At 31.8% G+C, this 26,255-nt stretch overlaps 1 protein-coding gene and 1 long non-coding RNA gene across 2 annotated transcripts; one reads left to right on the top strand and one right to left on the bottom strand.

Annotated features, from left to right (window-relative positions):
• Positions 1 to 1,925: 1,925 nt before the first annotated feature.
• Positions 1,926 to 25,249, top strand: LOC128179290 (4-galactosyl-N-acetylglucosaminide 3-alpha-L-fucosyltransferase 9-like). The gene is made up of 2 exons (XM_052846679.1): positions 1,926 to 2,138; positions 22,916 to 25,249. The coding sequence occupies exon 2, from the start codon at positions 22,927 to 22,929 to the stop codon at positions 24,040 to 24,042; it is 1,116 nt and encodes a 371-aa protein (XP_052702639.1). The 5' UTR covers positions 1,926 to 2,138; positions 22,916 to 22,926; the 3' UTR covers positions 24,043 to 25,249.
• LOC128179291 (uncharacterized) lies at positions 11,312 to 15,632 on the bottom strand. The gene is made up of 3 exons (XR_008243059.1): positions 15,155 to 15,632; positions 14,824 to 14,968; positions 11,312 to 12,544 (listed from the first exon to the last, which is right to left on the bottom strand). It is a non-coding gene; the product is annotated as an uncharacterized LOC128179291 (long non-coding RNA).
• Positions 25,250 to 26,255: the final 1,006 nt, after the last annotated feature.

Raw genomic sequence — 26,255 nt, 5'->3', positions numbered from 1 at the left:
ATTGATATTAAAAACTGAAGAAAAGGAAAATGTAACCAGATAGGCATACTATGACCTTGAAGTGTTTGTATTACAAATTGGTCACTATGATACTTATGTATACCTAGATACTGCGCAATGAATTGTGGTAACAGAATAAACTCTGTGACACTTGTAGCTCTGAGTAGTATTCCTGAATGATGTTGTACAAACAGGTGCAGAATGCGGACATAATAATATCCAAATTAAGAGTTTATAAATAAGTTGTCATATTTGGCGATTCTGTGTCTGCATTGATAGCTCTCTACTCTATGCTGAGTCATGTATCACATGTTTTATATAAATGTTGTAACCTTTTAAACAATCAACCCATGTACATTTCTATATATGACATTTTGATATTGTACGCAAGCGATGCGTCATACTAAGGCGGGAGACTCAAAGCCTGAATCCCAATAATCTTAGTCTTAAAGGACGTTAATTAATCAGGTACGAAATTCGGGCACAGAAATTCCAAATTAAACAATATAAACAAGTTATCAACATATTGTCATATTTGGCGATCCTGTGTCTGCAATGAAGGCGCTAATACCATAGGTTAGTCATGTAATGCTTGTTCTATCTATTTAACCTTTGAAATATTAAATTAAAACCATGACATTGTATGAATGAATGTATTTTGCGTAAGCGATGCATCACGCCCAGGTGGGAGACTCAAAGACTCGGGACTCGGAGACTCAAAACCTGCATCCATATTCTTTGATAGACTGTTCACTCTTGGTCATCGTAGATGGGCCGAACTGTCAAACATAAAAAGAATGTTATATAGTCCCCTGTAAAATGATGTTAAACAGAATTTTATTTAGAGTTTTATTTTAGATCTATAATATTTGGGCCTTTAATTTAGATCTTCGATTTGGGTTGTTTTTAATTGATGTTGTAACTTTGACAAAACTATACGATCACGCTTGTTAATAAACTGCTTGATAAACAACAATTGGACTTGATGATTCCTAAGTTTTAGTTGAACGTCAAAAAGATCAAGAAGACGAAATGCTTACAAAAGAATTTATGAAAAGGTGAATCTGTTAGGGAAATATGAACAAATTCTAAAACCTGTCTTGAAAAGTTTATTTACAAACTGAACTTTGAAGTAATAAGAGATAAAAGAAAAGTGTAAAGAAAAATGCTAGCAGATATACACTTTTACTTTAAGCCAATTCTTAAAGAATTTGTCGGCTTTTCGATAAAAAGCAAGGTCATAAAGGTTTTAAACCGCGTAACAGCAAAAGGATTCTTTGTTTATTTACTCTAACTGCTTTGCAAATATCTGAATCTAGAATTGTATGTCCTTGATTGAAGATAAGATTTATGAATATGCAAAGAAAAGCTAGTATTGTAATGATTGTAATGAGTCTAACTTTAGCGGTACTGTAATTACCCCCCCCCCCCCTTTCTCTCTCTCTCTCTCTCTCTCTCTCTCTCTCTCTCTCTCTCTCTCTCTGTGTCTCTCTCTCTCTCTGCATATATAATATTTTTGGTCACATGTAAAATGTGAAAATTTGAAACCGTTACAAGTATTTTGATAATAATGTAATTTTCCCGACAGGTGTCCAATTCTATCTTAATTCTTAACAGGTTTTATAAGTTATATTTTCCTATTATTCCTGTTTTCAGACTCAAACAGCTTCAAGGTCAAATAATGTTAAATGATATGATAAAAGATAAATAATACCTGAATAAAAATGATTTGTGTTGAATATCTAACGTAAAGTAAAACATTTTGTTGTATAATCTGTAAACACCATGCAGTTAACATGGTGCATGTTTGCATATGTCCAGGGTAATTTCTGTTTGTGATTTTCATTCTTAGTGGATGCAAATACTGTTAATGAAAAGCTTGCATATGTTGTTTTATGAATCTTGCATCTCTCTAGCTTTTTTTAGAGGTTTTAAAGAATCGACGAGCTTTTTGTATATTAAATACCAGCTGTATGAGCTAAAATGTAACTTGCAATTGTATGTCATTACAAGTTTTCCGTTTCCTTCCCGGTTTTGCGCTTCGAATTATTCATTTCCATCTAAAAAACATTTATTCACACCAAAATTATATTTCATCAATTTGGTTGTGTGGTGTAACGTTTGTGAAGCCTTTAAAAGTAGGTTGTTTTTTCTTTTCTACTGTATCATTTATACAATTGTTATCCCATTCAATTTATTTAGAAAAAATATAGTTTGCAAAAAGTCATCTTAGTATTAATAAAGTATTGAAAAATTTGGAATCTGATTAAAAATAGCTACTTCTTAAATATATATATCTACCAAGTTACCCTTTTTACGAAGACAACTGAATTTCAAATCCATTTAAATTAAACGTAAACAAACTTTAAAAATGCTTATTTATTTTAACGTGTTTTCAAATGAAATAGAAATACTAGCATGACATTATTTTAGACCTTCGATATGACAAATGAACGATAGATCGATTTATAATAAATTATTGTTACCTGTCCCTTTAACCTTATAAAGTCTATCGCGGTAACTTGGTCGCCCGTTTGGACAAGTGGGTTCTCTCCGGGTACTGCGGCTTCTTCCCATACCAATGATCCATTTGCGCTAACATCCGTGCCAACGAGAGATATTAATATAAGTTGCAGAACTTGCTTACCAATCGTTGTAAAATAAATAAAGTTCATGGTTTTTTTTTTTATCGTGTGTTAAAGATTACTAAGATAACATTCATACTATGACCAATTCAAAGCACAAACAAACAAAATATATTTTGATACTAAAGACTTGCGTATTTCTGTTGGTACAAGGGTTTCCAATTAAAAATTTAACATCAGTAAAATAGACAAAAGAAATATGGGATTTCAGTCTGACATCCTGATTATTTTGTACAGTCCGTAAATTTTTTTTAGATTGATAAAAGTTTTGACCAGTTGATAAAACTAGTTAGAATTAGATCATGTAGCTTGCAGATTGCAGCCTTTTCAGTTACTATAGAGATGTAAATTACACTTAAGAAGCATACTAGTGAATAATACTTGATGGATGTAAATATTTTCAAAATTTAAATTAAAAGGTAACAAAGAATTAGGCATTTTCAGCGATTAACGTATATGTGTCTGGATTTTTCTTTTTGAAAGGGGCATTTTCAGTGATAAACAGTTAATGTTGCCAAAGGTCCTTCACTTTTTAACCTGTGTATCATATTAAAAAAATAGTAGAAATGGATACCGACCTCCAGGGGCGATTATTTTGTTTTAAATTATATCAAATCCTTTAGAGCTATTACTGATATTGTTACCGTTTAATCTCTGCAACACTTTACTAGAACAGAATACTTTTTAGGGGAAAAACAGAACAAAACAGAATCAGTTGAGGTAAAGTGTTCAGAGAAGATGATTAAATTTGATGTTTTATGCATTTTTCAAAAGCTTACATTGCTCAATTTAATAGGAAACTTTATTTTTGCGTTTCCCTTTGTGAAGAGGAATCATGTACCAATGTTAGTACTTGCAATTATCGAATAGAGAACAAAGTACATTTTTCGCTTAATGCGATAGAATTTTTAAGTATATTGTAAATTTTGATCATTGTTATCATTCAATTTATAGTTAACTTTCAATATAACAGATAACAAGGAAATGTGTATTTCATTGACACTGTGCATTTGTCTGTAAATTATCCACCAGAACAAAGTTCAAAATTGTTTTTCATGCCGTTTGATGATATTAAGTGTTCTGCAGTTGCATTCTTACTTCCTTATGAAAATGTTTTATTGAATGTTTTTCATATACTCTCAGCGTTAACAAATGCGTTTCATGATAAAAGGAATGTACTCATCAGTATAAGAAAAACGCATTTAAGGCTGTTACCACTTATGTGAGAGAAATTGCTATGCAGAACACAATGACTCGATGTTATTTATAAAAGACAACAGCTGAACACAGACTGGCGTTTTTGGTGATGACTTAAAATTGATGTGTTGGGATATTAACCCACTGTATGCTAAACATGTTTAAAATTAGTTAATAGATAATTATAAAATTTTGTCAAACTTTTAAATCCATGAAGCCATAAAGATTAAATAGATGTAATATTAACGTGACATTGTTTAGCAAATCTGCTAGAATACTATTGTATAAATGATTGGGTTTTTTATTCAGTGTATCCAAGCTCAAAGGCATTAGGACCCTTTGTATTGTATCCATCACTTGTTTATATTAAGGGCCAATTTTAGGTATGCATAAATCCTGACTTGTAAATGTAAATGTGGTATGATTGGAGCTAGCAATGGTTAGTACAACCATGATCTGAAATAAAGTTTGATTCTGTGCTCTAAGATGACTCGCTACATCTTGAAATATCTAAAATTAGCAGAAAATTACATGACTATGACATTATGATGGAAATAGTATAAAGGCCAAATAGGTTAAATAATTTGCAATTTGGATATAAAAAATTATTTTCAAAAAGATTGATTCCGTAAACATTAATAAAAATCCCAAGCAGTTCACAAGCCTGATACTTAAAACACTACACAACCAATTGGATTGATATAGTACAACATACATTTAAACCACCATCTTGCGACAAAGTGTCTTGAAAAGTATAAGTCTAGATGAGTTGTGTACCTGAACATGTTGTCCCCAAACAAGTAGACTAAATTTGTATTTGAAATTTGAAAGACTATTGTAGAGTTGAAGTATGAATAGGCTCCGGACAGTGATAATGTGATGGTAATTAAAGAAGCTAGGCGAGTGGCCTTCGCATGTGGTCATGCATGAAATAATTTGTTAAAACGTGTGTCAAATAGCTGAATCCAACTAGCTGGTTGGAGAAGTAGTTGCCTTACCAACTTGATTATTTGTGAAAATCAGGAGTAATTGTACTATGGTACATGTTTAAGCTTAAATTCCTTGCATTGAGATGCATACTGTGATGTTTTTACTCACAAAAAAACAAGATTAAACTTGAAGGTGAGTCGAGATGAACAAGTAGCTGGTAAATAAAGTAGTACCTAAATTACTGCATGTTGGAAGTGCTGCAGTAAGTCTGTAGGTGACACGAGGAAAAACATCTTATTGGCAATGGGTGATATTTGAGATGTTGATAAGACCAAAGCAATATAGTTGGCTGGATTTGAGATGATGAAAAATTAAGTCTGAAGCTGACATGGGCATTAAATTCTAGACGAGGTCCACAATGTAGTAGATTAAGCTAGAACTTAATGCTTCTTCCTGACAACTTCTATGAAATATTTGAACTTGTAAAATGCATACCGGTTCTTATAATCATTGCAACGGTAGACTTTAGTGAACCATGCCTTCAGGAGGCCCTAGATGTTTATAGTTGAATAATGCTAAGTATGCGTTTGAGCTTAAGAAAAATTTGAATTATCTGCAAGCAGAATTCGGTCCAACACACTAATGTCCCTCTGTTTCTACAACAGTTGTTGTTGTAATGGATATATCCTGTATTTAGATCATATATAAGCCCATTCCATAGGAATTAAACACAGGTACTTTTAATCAACATGTATAAAGAATTTGACGTCTGTGGATAAAAACCATGACTTACTAGAGAAGGGACACGCATGTTAAATGAATGCAAGAAAAGAGAATTACTGGTGGTCGTGACAATAAAGTTCACCGCTTGGCATTCTACCGAAAGTGTAAAGAAATGTGCAAGGTACAAGATGATTGGCAATGTGACTGGCAAGATGAATACCGGTGCAATAGTAATGCAAGTGATGATATAATATTGATACTGATAATTTAACAATTAAATACTTGCTTTCTTTGGTGATTCATTTGTGATATGACCTGCGTTAGCGCGCAATGTTAATTCTTTTTTTTTCTTTTTTTTGCAATAATCGCTACCTTCATAAACCGCATAAATCATCAAAGAAAGCCTTTTTTTTGTATTAACATCTTTCTTTTAACTAATTAATAAATTGATTATAGAAAGTAAGAAAAATTCACTACATTACTGTTAATGTACATATTAAGTACGTTAGCTAAAAGAAACAGTCAAATCGTCTCCTGTGAGAATTGGAGTCTGACACCAGTATCAGTATTTCGTGCAGGCCGTGATTTTTCTTAGGTTCCTGTAGGTTTTAACCAATCGATAAACAGGGCGTGTCAATTTCTGTCCTGTCAGTTTCTTGTTAGTTTCAGCCGTTGCAGCTTTCGACCAATCAATAAACAGGGCGAGCAGATTTTAATCTGGATGTTTCTATAGAGCTATAAATTAGCTAAAAGTCTCCATAAGAAAAAGAGGGAATAATATTTGATAGATGTAGATAGATGACTATAAAGATTAGAAATAGTGATGGGATACTGGATTTATCCCTATCCCTAGTAAGTGATTAAACATGTTATCGGCAACAACGGAAACACTCAAATCTGTAGAACTTGAACCAAAGACCAGCAATAGGATGGACTACTAGTTCAACAAGTTAAGATCAGTATTTGACAAACAAGACATCATGAAGATAATAACAAAAACTAAACTAAGTAGCATGGGTTACTGCAATACAGTTTGTTTAACAGAATACATCTCCAACTGTCAAAATAGTAATGAGATTAAACTTTATACCAAGGAATTACATAGCAATGAGATTATGAACATTATGAATAGGCCAAAAACGAGAACAAGCGTTAATGTTATTATTACAAGAGGTCTTAAATTGCGAATGAAAGAAAATGCTGACAGCAAAGTACACTATAACTAAAACAATACGAGGTGAAATGAAATTTATCTTATTAAGGTTTTGCCAAAGAGTTAAATGATATTAAAAGTGTTATGTTAGAGTGTCCTGCACTTTGGAAATATTTTAATAAGGAAGTGTGAACAGTAGGACAAAACGCAAAGTATACGGCTGTGTTGCAACCACTATTGAAATAAAACCTTCATTGAAATAAATTATTTCAATAGTGGTTGGGAATGTATTTCATTAGAAAAATCACATTGTAACCACTATTGAAATAAAACCACTATTGAAATAAATTATTTCAATAGTGGTTGGGGACATATCTCATTAGAAGAATCACATTGCAACCAGTATTAAAATACAACTACTACTAAAGAAATGATTTTAATAGAAGTAAGGGATGTATATAAGAATTACTTTACAGACACCATTACAGTTCAACTACTATTAAATTTATTTTTTCAATCGTAGATGGGAATGAATTACTTTAAAAATATAACGAAGTAATCCTTATTGTAACACACTTGGAAAGGAAAAAGTTGTATATCACATTTGCAAACTATTCTGAAATGCAAGAAATTTAACGAATAATTTCAAATACAAAATTATGTTACAATTTTCACTGCTGTGTAGAAATAAATAACCAATTCTTGCAAATATACATGCATATACATTTATTTTTATCTAACAAACAATTTCAAATTCACAATTAAGGTACTGAAGACTTGCATATTTTACGGTAATAATAATCAAAGTATGAAATGAATGTACTTATTTTTGGATTTTCACTGATGTGCAGAAATAACCAATCCTCGGAGATTAACATAGAGAATTGTTTTCATATTTTTTTCTTTACCTTTCTCTTTCTATAGATATATCATGTTTTATGAAAATTGTAAATTATTTGTACTTAAAGACAACGTTATAAATTGCCAGAACTTTTATTCAAAACCGCTGCATATCAAAATATTAATTTATAGCAAATATATCATTATAGATATATGTCATAATGAGTATCACTATTGAGATAAATAATTTCAATAGTGGTTGGGGATGTACTTCATTATGACCAATATTGAATGAAATAAATAATTTCAATAGTGGTTGGGTATGCGTTTCATTATAACCACTATTGAAATAAATTATTTTAATAGTGGTTAGGTATGCATTTCATTATAACCACTATTGAAATAATTTATTTTAATTGTGGTTAAGGTTCATTACAACCATTATTGAAATAAAATATTTCAATAGTAGTACTAGTAGGGATGCATGTCATTTTAATGCCTATTATTCCGACTGTGCATAACCCTTTCAGTTCCAGATGACAGGTGGTATGGGAACTATGACCATATAGAGGTAAATCAAAGAACATCATAATCAAAAAGGAATTCATCATCTCATAAGACATACTTTTAATTTTAAGAACTTCCCTAGCAGAAAGGGAAGTGTTACAAACAAACAACAAACATAATAATAGACAAAAAACTGAAATGCATCATCAACCACTATTGAAATACTTTATTTCAATAGTGGTTGAAATAAACGCTATCCCTAACCAATATTTAAATACTTTATTTCAATAGTGGTTGAAATAAACGGTATCCCTAACCAATATTTAAATAATCTATTTCAATAGTGGTTGAAATAAAACACATCCTTAACCACTATTGAAATAATATATTTCAATAGTGGTCGTAATGAAGTACACCCCCAAGCACTATTGAACAACAAAACGGAAAAAGAATAAGAAGCATTGTGCTTTAAGTAGTATTTGAATAAATGATAAAACTCATTAGATTTCATGATGTTACATTGACAACCATTCGATTATTATAGACGAAAAATTAAGCATAGGGTGTGTGGGTTTTTTCGCACTCATCTTTTAAAAGATCATATTGTTTTTGATAAACATCACTAACTTATCCTTTTTAACATCATGTTTGTTGATAAGAACATGTACCTGAGGCCAGTTGATATACTGTGGAAGCATTAGAATTCGTGGTAGCTCAATTTTCGTAGTCTTTGTTGGTAACCCTTCCCCCACGAATTTAAATCCTCAACGAAAACAATTTTAGAAACAGTTATTTTTGTTATTGAAACAGTAACCAACGCATCCACAAAATTATATCCAAACGAATTAACAAAAAAAGTCACAATCCACGAAAATAAGCTCCACGAATTAAATAATTCCACAGTATGTTATACATTGATCTCCATTATCAACATATGTAAATCCGTTCGTTTGTGGCATAGCTCAATGTACCAAATCAACATTTGCTGCATATCCCAAAAACGGAAAATACAGTTGCTCAGCGATGCAGTTTAATTTATAATTTTTATTCAAATCTCCCCAGTTCTTTTTTTATGTTTAAATTGTCAAAATACGTAAGCTTTTGAGAAAAGTAAAATAGTTATAATCGAGAACCTGTTATTAAGTAAGCAGAGCATACATTGGTTTTTTTGAAAAATATATTTCATTGAGCCAAAAAAATTCTAAAACAGTCAATTATTGTATATAAAAGTAAAAAAAAATGTTTCGACATTAACCCTTATCATTTTTCTAATCAAAGTTTGTTAAAATTGACGATTTAAACGTACTTTGAAAAAGGTTTCATTTTTTCAAATTGCGTTGCCACAGTCCATTCATACAATAGTCGTTCTACTGAGTTAACTTACCTTTCGAAACCAATGTTTATTTAAAGACCTATGCGTATAGTATAATCCCAAATATGTGCTTAAGTTTGTGCTACGCATACAGTATAAAATAATTACAAGTGGTAACTCTTGATATTCTGAGGATTTTTAAAAACTTTTATTTGCAATGACATCAAACTCCAGGTCAGATTTCTCTCTTAAGGTGTATGTCTACCTCTACATGTCCCCTTTTTAGTCCTAATGATCGTATTTCGTACATACTGATCATTTCAATTTTGAAATGTGAATATATGTTGATTGAAAATCGTGTGTTGCAAAAGGAGTAGAAATTGTTATACTTGTGCCAGTTTATTACCATGACGTATTGGATTGCTAAAGAAGGTTGTTTTTTTTTTTTAACTTTTCCATTCATTTGATTAAAATCTTCGACTGATCTCAGAGCTACTCTTTTATTTGTTTATTCGCTTTGACAAAAAGCGTTACCTGAAACCGTACACTTCCGTTCCTACACTGTGCATGTGGTATATTCATTTTTGTAGCGCGTAGAATCAGTGGATTGGTAGATAAAGTTCTTTCGATGATCTTGTCATATCTTTTGTCGACATCTTTATAAGACACTTTAAACATTTGGATAGAGTTCCTTCAGTGATCTTGTCTTAAATATTTTACTCCATCTTTATCAGACAGTTTAAACATTTTGTTTACACAACATTTGTTTAAAGAAACTAAGAGAAAGAGAGAGAGAAAGAGAGAGAAAGAGGGGTACATTTCACTTGTAATTCACTTATAGGAAGCATTGTTTGTAATTCAGTTTCCATCTGTAAATAAACCCTGTTTTAAGTATTTAATGTATAACGACCAAATTGATCCCGATATCATTTTATAAGGGGTGTCAAATGAAAATACTCCATCAAAGGAATGTTTTATAAGGATATTTAAAAAAATGAAATTCATACAAACCCTCAGTGAATTTATGCATAAACTTTCTATTGATTGAAATATGAAATGAACTGAATCATTTACCACAGATATTTTGACAAAACGAAAAGTTTCGTCTTTTCATTATGGGGAGATTACGATTAAAAAGTTTAAAATTTCAAAATGGCCGGCCTCGTATACGTTGTTAGTCATTTGAATTGGGTTTGGGATTTAAAGCTGAAGTACATGTCCATTCCGACTATTAAAAAAATTACAAGCTTTCTAAAAAGGATAATGAGGGGAAAACCGATAATAGTTATAAAGGAAACGTTAAAGCATATTTATTCTAATTCAGCTATATTGTAAATCATAATAATTTAATTCTGGCTGTCACTCGCTTTCTGATTGACTAAAATATTATTTTATATCGTATAAAGAATGTTGCCTACGTCATAGTAAGACTAACGTCAAAAACGTATCAATCACAGGGCGAAAAACAATCTTTAAGCAAGTCCTTAAAGGTGGCGTAAAGGTGGCGTAAAGGTGGCTTAAAGGAGATACAATCTTTAAGCCACATTTAAGTCACCTTTAAGCTGAGCTTATAGGTCCTTAATGTCCAAACTTCTTTAAGTCACCTTTAAGCCATCTTTAAGCTACCTTTAAGCATTTTAAGTGGGATTTACGCTCCCTTTAAGTTGTCTTTAAACCATCTTTAAGTTCCCTTTAAGTCAGGTTTGATCAAACTGAACAATAAAAACATGTATTAAATGCAAAAGCTCTTTTATACTTTTATAGGGAGGGGAGGGGGTGATCCGAGTGATGATATAATTTCCAAGGAAGGGGAGGGGATGTTCCAGGCGGTTTTATTTTTCGTGCCATTAAACACATATCGCTATCATCAACAACGCTCCGATGGACACAGAATGCCGTTATAAAATTCTTTTTAATTTTTTTTTTTCAAAATTATTGTAGGGGTGAGCGCAGTCTCTGTATCTAAATTTGTGTATGAAATTATTTTTAATTATGTTTAACACAATCCAAATCAAAAAAGGAAAATCAAAATTCCTTTTTTTTTACCCTGTTTTTCATATCTGCATCCATTTACACCCCTTTTTGCCAAAAATAAGCCTTTACAAGTTAAAGTTTATGGAATTTTTCCTGCATCATTGACATTTAAATGCATTACACAGATATTTAAAATGAGTAACGTTCCTCTAATTCTTATAAAAACTTATGAAGCATCAGAGGAACGTTCCTCTTTACCTAAACTAAAATCTCTACATTTCATATGAGGAACGTTCCTCTTTTCACTTCAACAGAAATCTTCACAAAGAATCTGAGGAACGTTCCTCTTTTCACTTTAACAGAAATCTTGACAAGTCATCTGAGGAACGTTCCTCTTTTCACTACAACTGAAATCTTGACAAGTCATCTGAGGAACGTTCCTCTTTTCACTACAACTGAAATCTTCACGAGGAATCTTGAGGAACGTTCCTCTTTTCTCTTTAACTGAAACCTTTACATGGTACCTGAAGAATGTTCCAATTTCCTACATTTGAAAGTAAAAACAGCAATAAGCAAAATACCGGTAATCTTAAATTAAATAGGCATTTAAACATGTTATACTTTATGTAAATATTAAGGATGTTAACAAGTACTCGAGTACTTGACTATCGCTCAGTCCCGATGATGATCAGCTAAAATTTTCTAAGTTGATTACTCGAAATAAAGTAAAAAAGAGTTTGAATTTTTAATATTTTATATCGCGGCATTTTTGGGTGCCCCTTGTGTATTTTTTAAGCGGCAAATACATGTATATTAATTGGTGTCAAAAATTGATCTTGTATTGTAGATCAAACTTTAACTAATTGTTTTCAATAAAAATACATAGGCATGTAATTAAGAATACCAATTTAATATTTCTTTTTATATTAAATATCAAGTTTAGTTTGTAATTGGATTAGATGTTTATATAATTAAAAATTTAACTATATTAATAATTGTCTCAATGCATATGATTTTATAATTACTAAAATCATAAAGCTCGCATCCATCACATTCAGGATGGAGTTCCCAAGTAGAGCTGCATATTCCAGAAACCACTTTCACTTAATTCGGTCTTTGATACATGGTTGACATGAATCAAGGTTTATCCTCTGTTCTGTTTATCTTCTGTTCATACTGTGTGACTAGCTGGATGGTTTTTGAACTTTTCTGTGGCCTCATTGATTTCCTCCCAGGGGGGAATGTCCAGATCTTCTATAGAATCTATGTATAATACATATTTGCATTAAAACTCATCTTCGCTAAATAACTAAGTTATTTCATTTCATAATGAAGATCTGCTTGTAATGCTTATTTTTGTTAATAACACACAAATTCTCAAACATACATTTAGGTATTGACATTCTTTAAGAAGAAATACCAAGTATATTAAAGGTCACATAAGTTTTTCCCTGCTTAACTTGAAAGAGAGAGAGAAATTAGAGAGATGTAGCACAAGAGAGAGAGAGAGAGAGAGAGAGAGAGAGAGATTTGTACAACAAATATTTCTCTTCAGATATATATACCTATATACCTAAATACGTTTAAACATTTACAGAATCCAAGCAGGATAATTAAGCATGAATTTGATTTGATTCCACCAAACATCAATAAACAATGTACTCTTGAATTTCTGCTCTAATCTTAAAACACATTGGTATTATTGCATTATTTTTTTTGGATGGCGACAGATCTTAACACTTCACATCAAATCCCAAAGCTATTGTTATCGAGGCCGAACATTCTTGTGAGTATGAGAATGGTTCACAGCTCTAAATTATTTGTTTTAAGCCAGACAGCTGAGCAGATGGAATTTGCATAACTTAAATAAAGCAGGAATTATTAACCACGTCAAACAAGAAAGCTGTATAATTCAGATTCTGTTCATCCTATCAATTTAATGTTGCAGCAAGGGAATACTAGAATTCAGTAAATAAGCTTGATGAGCTTGGTCATACTTATTTTTGTTTGAAATTTAGAAGCATAAATTATTCAGAATATTTGCTCATCATAAATTCTGATTTGTTATACATGTACTAAGGACTTTATGTTTGTTTATCAAAATTCTCTTCAATTTTTTACATGCTCCTTAAAAAATGGGGGGGGGGGACTCCATGTTTAGTCACTTTTTGATATGTAAATTTAAGAAAATTGTTTGCTGTGAGAAAAAGTTATGCTGATGCTACGTGCCTGCTTGAAAGGGTTGCATGATTTAAAAATAGGGTGGTGTTGTTTTTTTTTAAAGAAAACACTGCAAATAAATGCATCTTGGCTGATAGAAGAAATGAGGATAAAAGGCCAAAAATTCTGAATGAAACAACATTATTATGGATGATTTAGCATGAGTATTCCCAAATCACTTAATTTGCGGTAATTCCTACCCCCTACCCCCCTTCCCCCCTCCCCCGACAAAAAAAAAATAAGATGAAGAAAACACCTAACATTTCTCCCCTAAAAGAAAAGCTAATTTCGTGGAGGGATAGGACAAATCATCCAGTCATTCTTTAATTGAGTATTTATGCAGTATTTATTCCTTTTTAAGATATCAGTAATTCTCAGGCATGAATAACTTAATTATCATCAGTGCACTAGCTATAACTATATACCCGCTATCCATCTGCGGGTGCAACCAGATAATCTAAAAAAATTGTAAAAATTAAAAGTCTACACCAAAGAAATTAATCGAAGAAATATATGAATAATTTGATAGTTCTAATGTTTTCAGTTTAGAAGTAAAGTGGATATATTACAAGGAGAGGACATACATAGGCTATGCCTGTTGTCCAATCCTATTGAATTTATTCAATAAAACATGTTTAAATAAATTAGAAGTAAAGTGAAAAAGTCTTAATGATACCCGTTATCTAGTATTTTTGTTCAACTTAAATGTGCATATAATTCATTTCAATATACATGTGTAATATAAACAGTCACCATGTTAAGTTTGTTCCTAAAACATCAATTTACCTGTCTTAAAGTTAAAATTCATAATATACAACTGGAATAGTGAAACGGATAAGTAATGAACTTAGGAAAAAGTTCTTACCTAAGATATAACTTAGTCTTAAGTTTGCTTTTTGAAATGGGCCCCTGTGCACGCATTAGATTAATCCTTTCACATTTGTACAGGTTACAATTGTGTGATTATTCATTTTGGCAGATTAATCATATATTTAATATTTAACTTTTTCTTAAATAGAGCATGTTCCTATTCCATATGACCTAATATCTGTTTATGATTTTCCTATTTACAAAATCTGATTTGCAAGATCTAAAACTCACATCATGTAAATGGAGTTAATAGTGTTACTGAATTCATTTGTCCCAAGAGGGCCATTTTCCTAGCAATGGCGTTGTCTGTTGATAAGCACTTGTAGGGGAAATTGATAACCTGTAAAATGAGAAGTGGCTAGCAGATTACGCTGTTTCAAAAGAGCCTTGTGGGAGTAGTTCCAGAAGGACAGCTATAGTGTGAGATTAATTTTAAATTAAGAATAACAAACCTTAATCTTCAAGCATCTTCCATCCCGATCAAGCTCTGTCCAAATTAATGCTCCCCATCCTCTAGACCAGCAAACAATTCAAATGCAGTGATTTCAAATCAAAATCCACCAGGCAAAATATTTTGACACTGCCAATCATCATTACCTATAACATTACATTGTATTATGATTTTATCTTAATTTTGCACATCATTTTCAAAATTTGATGATTACAATAATTTTTTTTAAATATCAGATAATCAAGAATCTTGAGTGTAGTAAAATAGCAGAAGAGCAAAAGAAACTCAGTTATGTATTTTAAACTTTTGGATATAATAAAAGTATTTATTACCTTGATGCATGCATCCTGCAAAGTTTGCAACTGCAATTTCCAAACAATATTTCTGTTCTGCTTCATAAAGTACACATGCAGCTTTGATTTTAAATTAAATTTGCGACCACATTTTGCATCTGTTCCTAAAGCAGTGATCTGCTGTTGAAAGCTCTCAAATTTCACACAGTTACTATTATTAGCACACCCCAAACATCTTATCAGCATCCAGTTAGTGATTGACATCTGATAGAGGACCTTAGCATGTGCATGTAACAACAGCTTGAAATGGCCGGCGGTGACATTAGCAAACCAAATGAAGCAGAGGAATATGGGCTTTAGGTCATGACATTTCTATTGACCATGCATGCTGAGAAGTTATTTACAGAATATACTGGAGTATTTTGATATTAGATATTTTCTAGTTGATAAACATGAGGTACTCCAAGAAAGCCAAAAAGTGAGTTGTTTTTTTTTACCTAAAATATCCTACTTAATACCTGAGGTAGATTTGTAGATTTATCAAAACTACGAGTACACTATTGAAATATAATGTATGTTGTGATTTTATTAGGAAGGGGGTGGGGGTATTTGTTAGCTAGTGTAAGATAATATAATTTACATGTGTATTAATATAATGATTGCATTTCATATGAGAACTGTAATTCAAATTTTACATCCTAATAATGTTTGTTACTATCATCCAGCTCAAAGAATTTGACAAATGCAAATTTCTGGTAACCTGATTGTTTTCTCAAAGCTTAGGTCCTGTCACACCAGATTGCATTCCCCCAGAGTTTCACGATACTGTTATATTTCTGGAATTGCTGTGGGTTCGCGGGGAAATTCAAAAACATTGTACAGTTGTATTTTAAATTTTTACAAGGTGAAAATGTGACAGTTGACCAAGGGCTTCTACTCAGCTCCTGCAGCGTGAAACTGCATTCCTACAAACTTTTACTAACAAATGACTGTGCTCCAACTGAGTGCTCATAATGTGCTTAGAGTTGTGACCTCGAGTTTACGGTGTGTGTGTGTGTGTGTGTGCACCCTTTTTCATCAGTCCTTATCTTATTTATCATATTGCTGTTTCAGCGGCTTGACACAAAGTTTTTGATTTTATATTTAAAATTGTTAAATTATGAGCTGCAAACCCGCTATTATCAGGAGTAATTTTGCACACTTGTTAAACAAGTTATTTAATAAGTGACATAATTAGCATGTCTTCTAAATTTCAATTGTGCTTATTAGCTACAAGTGCAATAGGGGTTTTAGTGAAAATCATCCCTGCAATAATAATCACCGCAATGTATCATATCAATTTGCATTATGATAGATATTAAAAATGAAATCAGGATTTTCCAGTAAAATGTTGACAATCGCACATCAATTATTTACAATTAATTTAAGCAAAACTTTTTTAAAAAGTCCAATTGCACAGAAGACGAACAGACGGATAGTCGGACGGACGGACAAGGTGATTCTTATATACCCCCTAAACTTTGTTTGCGGGGGGTATAGAAACAATAAACTTAAGGTCAGTCGCTGGTTTACAATTTTGCGCCCTCTGCACAAGGTATTGCACAATACTTAAAGGAAATAGTTTCAATGTCGTAAAACACAAATGCAGAGTAAAATGTTCAAATATTCAGGTTATCATGTAACGTTTTTATATTTTTAAAATTTATTTATTATAAAAATTATTTTTAAAAAAAGTGAATCCTTAGAAAAATGTTCAGAAGTATTTTAATCATTTCGCCTCTTCTAGATCTTCAAAATCGATGTTATCCACCTTGAAGTCAACGTCTTACGATGACGTCAGTTGAGACTCTGAGTCTCCTTAAGAATGATTAATTAGTTTACTTTTGGTTTGTCAAAATCGTTGTTTCAATTTGTCTTTTATTAGTTTTACAAAGAGGATTGTTGCTAGTCACATTTTGCGTAATGATTAAAATACTAAAAAGGAAATGTTTTGAAGTCCTCGGGTGAGAAGTAAACATTTTGTTAAATGAAATGAGGAACTTTCCTCGAATGCATTGTAAAGATTTCAATTTAAGGAAAAAGAGGAACGTTCCTCAGATGCTTTATACAGATTTCATGTAAAAAGTAAACAATCAACTTGTGAAAGATTGTACGTTCCTCAGATGCTTTATGTAGCTTTCAGATGAAGTGAAATGAGAAACGTTCCTAAGATACAGTGTAAAGATTTCAAGTCAGGAACGTTCCTCAGATGCTTTGTCAGGATTTCAGTTTATATAAAGTAGTGAAAAGAGGAACGTTCCTCAGATGACTTGTCAAGATTTCTGTTGAAGTGAACAGAGGAACGTTCCTCAGATGAATTGTCAGAATTTCTGTTGAAGTGAAAAGAGGAACGTTCCTCAGATTCCTTGTGAAGATTTCTGTTAAAGTGAAAAGAGGAACATTCCTCAGATTCTTTGTGAAGATTTCTGTTGAAGTGAAAAGAGGAATGTTCCTCATATGAAATGTAGAGAAAATGTCGACATATTGTTTGATTTTTGTTGAAATGAAAAGAGGAACGTTCCTCATATGAAATGTAGAGATTTTAGTTTAGGTAAAGAGGAACGTTCCTCTGATGCTTCATAAGTTTTTATAAGAATAAGAGGAACGTTACTCATTTTAAATGTCTGTGTAATGCATTTAAATGTCAAAGATTCAGGAAAATTCCATGAACTTTGACTTGTAAAGGCTTATTATTGGCATAAAGGGGTTTATATGGATGCAGATATGAAAAATGGGGTCAAAAAAAAGGAATTTTGATTTTCCCTTTTTGATTTGGATTGTGTTGTTTGTTTCCTATTATAAATTAATCGATCTCTCTCTCTCTCTCTCTCTCTCTCTCTCTCTCTCTCTCTCTCAGTTCATCCGGTTATTAAACAAAATAAAGATAATGAACCAAAACTGCATGATTTAATTTAATAATCGGTTGAAGGTATGTATTTTTTTCAATTTTAATTATTTCTAGGTCTAATTCTAGACTTGCTAGATACATGTTAAAGATGAAAATACTCTCAACTGCCTTTGTTATATCGGGCAGGATATTACTGCTTTGTTTGTCTAGACATAGTTTTGTTCGTTTGTGTATATCTAATTAGAGTCTATTGTTTGTCCAACTTGAGAAAAACCCCGGAACTAACACAGAATATACAAGATATACACAACAGTTGTGTCTTGTGCCCAGGTGCATGTTTGTGTATATCTAATTAGAGTCTATTGTTTGTCCAACTTAAGAAAACCCCTGGAACTAACACAGAATATACAAGATATACACAACAGGTGTGTCGTGTGCCCAAGTGCAAGTCAGTGTTTCTAAAGGCGTTGAATCTTAGTATGTACGTATAAACGTGTATACGATAATTCTAGTGAATAAAAGTTTATTTACATTTGTAATTCATTTTCAAAGATTTATCTCTCAACTCTGTGTTTTAAAAATGTTACGTCTACAAATTAAAGATACATGTATGTAAGAGTAAAATCTAGAGGCTTATTAATTCCTGTACCGGCGAATAAATAGGGGTTAATTGTTTATATATATGTATAGGAGTAAACATGTCACATACCCGGCCTGGTACATCATACAATTGTATGTACAAGTATATGTATACATCATATCCAATTGCCACATGCAGTAAATACGTCACCCGTTATTGGTAATATTGTTTGTTATAGAATTGATAGTCTAAAAATCATGTATACAAGTAAATGTTTAAACATACTGGAACGGCGCCGTGATCATGAAAACCGGGAAAATTGCGTAGAACTAATACCCTAATAGTTTCAATGCATTTAATAAAAGAAATGATTTCATCTTCTTCCTTGCATTTCATTTAGCTGTGAATTAGATGAACGTTTATCTACTCGGTTTAAATTTATTTACTAAATAAGCCTAACGGTTTCCATTATGGTATAATCTATTTTTTTTCACTGAAGACCAAGTTCCGTATTTCATTCTAAATATATGCATGCATGTAATTTATAAATTAGATATGATTGATTGTTACAATTTGAATGGAAGTCAACATTTTTTCAAGTAAAAAATACACATTGAATACATTGATTCAATATCTACTGATATATAGAATATAAAAACCTCCCTCAAAATGTAAGTAGCCGTGGCGCGGAGGAAGCGAGGTGATGCTGGTAAACGAAGGGTCCCGGATTCAATCCTTGTTTTGGGCGGTTTGATTATTATTTTTTTTCATTTTATTTTCTAGAACAAAAACCGTTTTTAATACCTTTTCTATCATTATCATATAGTTGATATATTTTGTTGGTAAATTAAGTACAATATTGAATTAAAAGATTTTTTAATGGCTTAAAGGTGACTTAAAGGTGGCTTAAAGGTAGCTTAAAGGTAGCTTAAAGAAGTTTGGACATTAAGGACCTATAAGTTGTCCTTAAAGGTGGCTTAAAGATAGTCTTTAAGCTGCCTTTAAGCCATCTTTACGCTTTCTTTAAGCCATCTTTAAGCCATCTTTAAGGAACATTTATAGCTTCAAGGTAGCTAAAAGGTGGCTTAAAGATCGTCTTTAAGCTGCCTTTAAGCATCTTTAAGCTATCTTTAAGGAGAACTTAAAGATGGTCATTCATCCTGTGAATACGTCTGGCGTTACGTTTTAATTTTGTACAATTTTACGTCATTTTAAAGGTCAAATGACCGTTTTTATCTACAATAAAAAGCAAAAAATATTAAATTATAAGCAATGAGGGCAGAAAACATTGTTAATACGACAGAAATCAATAACGACAGATAAAATATACCGGTATTTTATAATTCAACATTATGTAATAACAAAATGCATACATTTCAAAGCAAAAAGGTTAAAAAAGATTTTAAAAGGAATCACCAAGAGGATTTGAACCTAAAAACACTTTATGGTTGCATTTACTAATCCAGGTCGAAACCAGAGGGCTATACGAGACTTAACGATACGTGGTTTTAAAAAATGTTTCAAACAACATTGTTATATCACTGGACTTTGTTTTTTTTTTCCAAAAAAAAAAGTTGAAAAAGTACATAAAAAACCATTTCTGGGTCATCTCTCCGTCTTTAAGCGATATTTTTAATGTAGAAATATTTCATCTTTACACATTCCAAAGTACAGAGAGCACCAAGAGATAACAAAATCAGCCGTAAAAAAGTAGGATTCTCCATCTGTTCCGTCGTTTTGCTCTATTTAGACCCATAATGTGATCAAACCTTCTGCATTTCAAAATGCTTATTTTATGAACCACACTTTCGTACAAATTTTACATGTGAAAACATTCTCTGGTCCTCTTTTTTATTTATTTTTCGTAATTCCCTGTATGATCAAGATTTAGTATTTGATTCCAATGAGTTTTTGCGGTGCTAGAACCAAAAAGCCCTTGTTTTACTGCTTTAAAAGAATTGTGTGGTCAATGAAAAAATGTCTTTACATTCAATATTAAATTATGGAAAAAGTAAAACCAATACTTATATTCAATTTGATATCATGTAAAAGAGGATGTCAAAAGCTTGTTTAATGCCGGTTTTGGAAAAATTGTAGGAAATGAAGATATCTTTCATTAGTTCAAATGAATAAATCTCGAGATTTGTTACTTATTTTTTCATACTTCAAGTAAAGTAAAGTGACAATTTAAAATACAATTTTTCAATGTGTTTACAACAAATTTAGACCCAGGAAAGAATTAATATCTTACATCCCATACACATATAGGCACCTTTCATTTACAAATTTCCCGACCCCCTAATTTAACCCCTCTAGATCCGCACCGAAAGACTATGTTTTAATCAATAAATAAACTTATCAGTCTTTTTTCAAACATGAATATGAGCATTACTTATCGTTTTTCTTTATGTACACACAATGAGATTATCAACCACAAAGCAGTTAAATATTTTTTTAAAAACATTTTCTCTTCACAATTCATTGTGATTTAATAGGTACTTAAAATCAACGTAATTCTGAACTTCAAGGATTGTGACGTCCTGCATCAGGGATCCCGGACCCCACCCCCAACCCCCCCTCCCCCAAACAGTCGGTAGAAGAACATGTGTATGGTGATGATAAATACTGATGGACTATACTGTGTCATAGGAAACATTGATTTCTTATCAATATGTATTAACTAATATTAATATGTATTATAACTAAAAAAACAAACATTCTGAGAGTATTGCACACCCAAAACATGCCCCTGTCCCCTCTCCCAAGTGTGAAACAATTATCGATTTATTTGCTATAAAGCTTCGGAAAAGATTTGGTTGAAGATTTTTTTTAACAAACCCGACTAGTAATGGAAAACGAGCTGCTTAAAATCAATTTTACCATGATCTTTAGGTCCATTTGGGTTTATATTCCATTTGCGTATACAGATGCATCAGCGATATTTTTCTGAAATTAAAACTTTGAAACGGGGGATTAAAAGTAAAACAAGTTGAACTCGATGAGTGATAATTGCTGTGTTTGATGAATGGTACAGTAGGATCTGTACGAAAACGTCCCGTCTTAGACCCAGCATTTCAGAAATTTGTGTCAAACCACATTTTTTTTTAAATTTGAAACAACTTATAAACTTTTTAACTTGTTTATATTTCAATCTATAAAACCTAAAAAGTTCATGATATTTAAAAGGTCATGGTCACGATTTTGGGCAAAAATTAATTTTTCGATTTTAATGTTTACAATGCTTTCGTAAGTCATTTTTATAAGGCAACCAAAATTTGAGTGTCATTTGATGAGGTAAAAGCGAGTAACAGAGCTTACAATTATTTGCAATGTAAACAAAGCGTTTGTTTACATTAATTATATTTCGAATGTTGAAGTGAAAATTCCAGTAACTGTTTTAGACCTAAATTAAATGTGTTGATCGTTAGGAACTGTTTATTTATGCTTTATATGAATAATAAGATAGACAAACCAGCTTTAAAAAGATTTTTTATTGGTATATTGAACCTATGTAAACAAAAACAGGGCACGAGCCTTGTTTACACGACAAAGAATTGTGAGCCCTGTATCTTGCTTTAAACTCAACGAGACTGGCACCCAAATTTCATTTGATCATTACAAATGCATTCCTAAAGCATTGCAAATGATTGTGACCATGCCCCTTTAAACCTTCAAAGGTCAGTGTTCGATGTGAACAAGAGATAAAAGATAGCTTCACGGTGAAGTTTACCTGTTTACTTCTTAATGAACTTGAAAAATCGTGTACGAGTGTATCTTGAATTATAACTTTCTCTCCAATAATCAGATTAAAGTGGTATTGGATACATGTCCATAATGGTGTGGATAAAAGTACATTGTAATAAAAAAAATTCTTTCACCGTTTTAGAATTATCAAATTTTTCAGCATTTGACAACAAAATATGGTGTCTTTTATTTCTAAAAAGGTAAAAAAAATTAAAGCGATCGAGGGATTCGGACTAATAGCTTCCAGATTCCCAGTAAAAGCTATAACCCATTGTTTTACGCTGTTAGGTAGCAACTTGGGGTTTAAAAAAAGCATAAACTTGATTTTATTGTGTTTTTCTATATGAAGAACGTCATAATATTGAAATGTCCGATACCACCTTAAGATGGATATGCTATAATGTATAATGTATGATGTTTTATACTTATTTCAAACCTACCTTTACTTACAAGAATATAAAGCTCAAATCGCTTATGTTTGTTTAACAAATGAATTTTTTTCCTCATTTTATTAGCTGTGTTGATGGCCATGAGGAACATCTCTTAAACGTATTTCATCAATAACTTGCGTTATCTTTTTTTTATTTAGGTTCGTCGAAAATGAAGCCTACCAACTTGGCGTTCCTTGTGTTTGGTATTACGGGGCTGCTTCTTGTTTTTATTCTGGGATATTTTTCATCGTCAGAAAAAATATATTTCACTGATGTTCATCCACATATAAAGAACAGTGACACACAAACTACTTCATTTAATGGTGAATCAAATTCCATCAATAACAAAACTTTGGTAATCTTGTGGTACAACCTTCCATTTTATTTAAAGTCTTCAGTGACATATTTTCAAGCGAACAAGTGTAACAATTTTAGATCTACCTGTATATTATCAACCGTTCATTCTGATATACTTAGAAGTAGTGGTGTTATCTTCACTCATTCAACTCTACCAAGAACTCCTCCCATGAAGAATACATCTCAAGTCTGGATTTTTAATACTCTGGAAAACAAAGCATTCACACATTGGCCAAATACCGCCTGGGACTATAAATTCGAATGGACCATGTCTTATCGTAGAAATGCTGACGTTTCAAGACCGTATGGCAAAATCATAAGACTGGACAAAAGTATACATAGAAATTACTCTGAGGTTTTTCGACAGAAGACAAAATTCGGTGTTTGGATGTCTGGTCACTGCCCTGCTCCATCTCGTCGTAAAGAATACATCGAACAATTAAAGAAGTACATAGATATTGACACGTTTGGATCGTGTGGAAAAAAGAAGTGCGGCGTTCGAACTCCTGCGATGAATGAGTGTCTGAAGAATTTCTCCAGGGATTATAAGTTTTATTTCTCCTTCGAGAATAATATTTGTAGAGATTACTCCACAGAAAAAGTATTTAACTTATATCAATACAATTTGAGCATCATACCAGTTGTAAATGGTCCACCTCAAGCAGGTGAATATTTACCTAAGGGAACTTTCATAAACGCTTTAGATTTTACGTCTCCGGAAAAATTGGCCAAAAAACTTAAAGAAATTGGATCTAGTGAAAAATTATATACTCAATATTTGAGAGAAAAAGATAAATATGGTTCTTTAAATAACTCTGAAATATTTCGCGAGTCAATGTGTTCTGCTTGCAAAAAGCTAGATCAACTAAAGGGTAAAAACATAATAGCAAAACCGAAAGTGATTGACGTGTTAAAAAATGAATGTTAACAGTTCTAGTAAACATTTGGAAGGAGAACTCTCACTATCATCATGAACTCATTCTAATAGTTTCTTTATTATTTCTAACATTTTATTTAATCGCTGATTCCCTAAATTTATTAATAAAACAATTTGATACTCGAAAGGACTTTATTTGATATGGGCCTAAACTGGCCCCCTAAAATGATCAACATCAATTTTACTGTAATTCTTTGTTTTCTTTGTACAGATATATATGTGATGTTTTACAGAATTTTTTTTACATTTTGATTCAACTGCCCACAATTTAGAAATATGACATCGTAAAGACAACCCATTTCCGCCATTTTTGCATTTGTAGCATAAAACAGCTTGTTTTAAAGCAGTTATTCTTACAGAAGACATAGAGCGCATGTTTGAACAAACAAAATATTTTAATCAGAGATGTATCTAGCCAAGGCTAATAAGTGACAAAAAAATTTCGTTGTTCAAGCATGCGATCTATATTTCCCATTCATAAAAAGAGAAGAAAAATGTCAATTTTTGACTGATTTTGATTGAACTATAGAAACGTCACTTCTGATGTCATATGCTGCCAGTGAGTGCAAATAAATCAAATAAATAGGTGAAAAATATTTTTTACATCAACTCCTCTAAAATATAACTTACATTTTATTGTACCAGAAACACTTAAAAAATGGCGAATTATGGGGCTAAATCTTATCATAAGGTTTTCTTATTAAATCTAAGCTTGTATGACTAATTTTTCTTGCTAAATGTAAAATGTAACTTACCTTAAAATAAATCGTCCGACTTTTCATCAATATCTGATAAAAGTAAATATCGGAGAAGTATTGCTACAGAACAAGTAGCACAGTTTGTACGAGATATATAGAAAAGAGTCTTGTTCGTAAACAACTGTTCTGCTTTTTTGCTATAGACAATGTCAAATAAGAGTCACTAAAAACTAAAGGTGATAAAAATTAACTGGGGTAATTCTAATCAATGTACAGAACATCTGCAATACAATTAAGTACCAGGACCATAAATCAAAACATATCAAACATCTGCAAAACAATGATGTATCAAGACCTAAAATTAAACTAAAACAAACATCTACTCTACAAATATGTACCAGGACCTTAAACAATTCGAAAAATATCTATATACATGAATATCTATATCATTCAGAAGTACACTGATCATAGGCGTCAGAACCGCAGGGGGGGGGGGGGGGGCTGCATTTTGCACCAATTAAGAATTTCGTAATTTTGGGAAAATTTTTGTAGTTAAGAATTTTTTTTTTGGAACCACAGGTATACCCCCCACCCCACCCCCACCCCCCCCCCCCCCCCGGATTAGGACTATCTTGATTTTGGGAATAAGGTTTTTATTTTTTTGCTTGTCAATATGTCTGAGTGTGGTAGAACAGATTTATTACTATCTATTTCATATGTATTTATTCGTTTTTGGATTTTCTATTTTCGTTTTGTGCTGTTTATTCTTAAATGTTATTCATTTAAAGTTTTATTGCGCGCGTATGGTTCTTTAATTTCTAATTATCTATTAGTATAAGTAACCGTTAAAACTAAGTAAAATTGGGCAGTACTAGTATTTCATTTTAAACGACGTCGGACAATCCAGTGTATATCAGCTGCATCTTGTGGTTTGTTAATATTATATTTAGTTATATATTTCATTAATACCATGATAGTGATCTTGCCATTGTAATTTCTGAAACTTGTTTGTAAGTTCTAATATTAAATTGCTACAAAACATGTTTTACCATATAAATGAATACTGAAGTAACGGTTGCATTTTTATGAACAAATTATCGAAACTAAAACATATTGAATGTACATGTAAAATTGTATTTTGTCTAATGTATTTTTCCTTGTTTATAGGTCAATGCTTTAAAACGTTTAATAAATCAGTTAAACAAAACGGCTGTCTTTTAGATTTCCTTACTGCTCGGTTACATGAGGGTTTGGCTAGCCCCCCCCCCCCCCCCCTCACTTTCAATTATTTGCTTCCGACGCCAGTGCTGATGTACTAGGATTTACATCAACATCTGCAGTACCATTCTCAGAGTTCAAGGTTCTACTGTATATGTATACACGCCATATAATACGTACCATTATATTACAAAATCCTGGCATCAAGTCTTAAAGCTAATACTGAGGGTAAAAATCGGTTAGAACCAAACACTGTGGATTATCCGACCTTGCACGTAAATTCCTGAC

This window comes from Crassostrea angulata, chromosome 4 (genome assembly GCF_025612915.1).
Source record: "Crassostrea angulata isolate pt1a10 chromosome 4, ASM2561291v2, whole genome shotgun sequence".
Lineage (NCBI taxonomy): Eukaryota > Metazoa > Mollusca > Bivalvia > Ostreida > Ostreidae > Magallana > Magallana angulata.
Note: the sequence above shows the minus strand (reverse complement) of the source record. Positions and strands in the feature narration are given on the sequence as shown.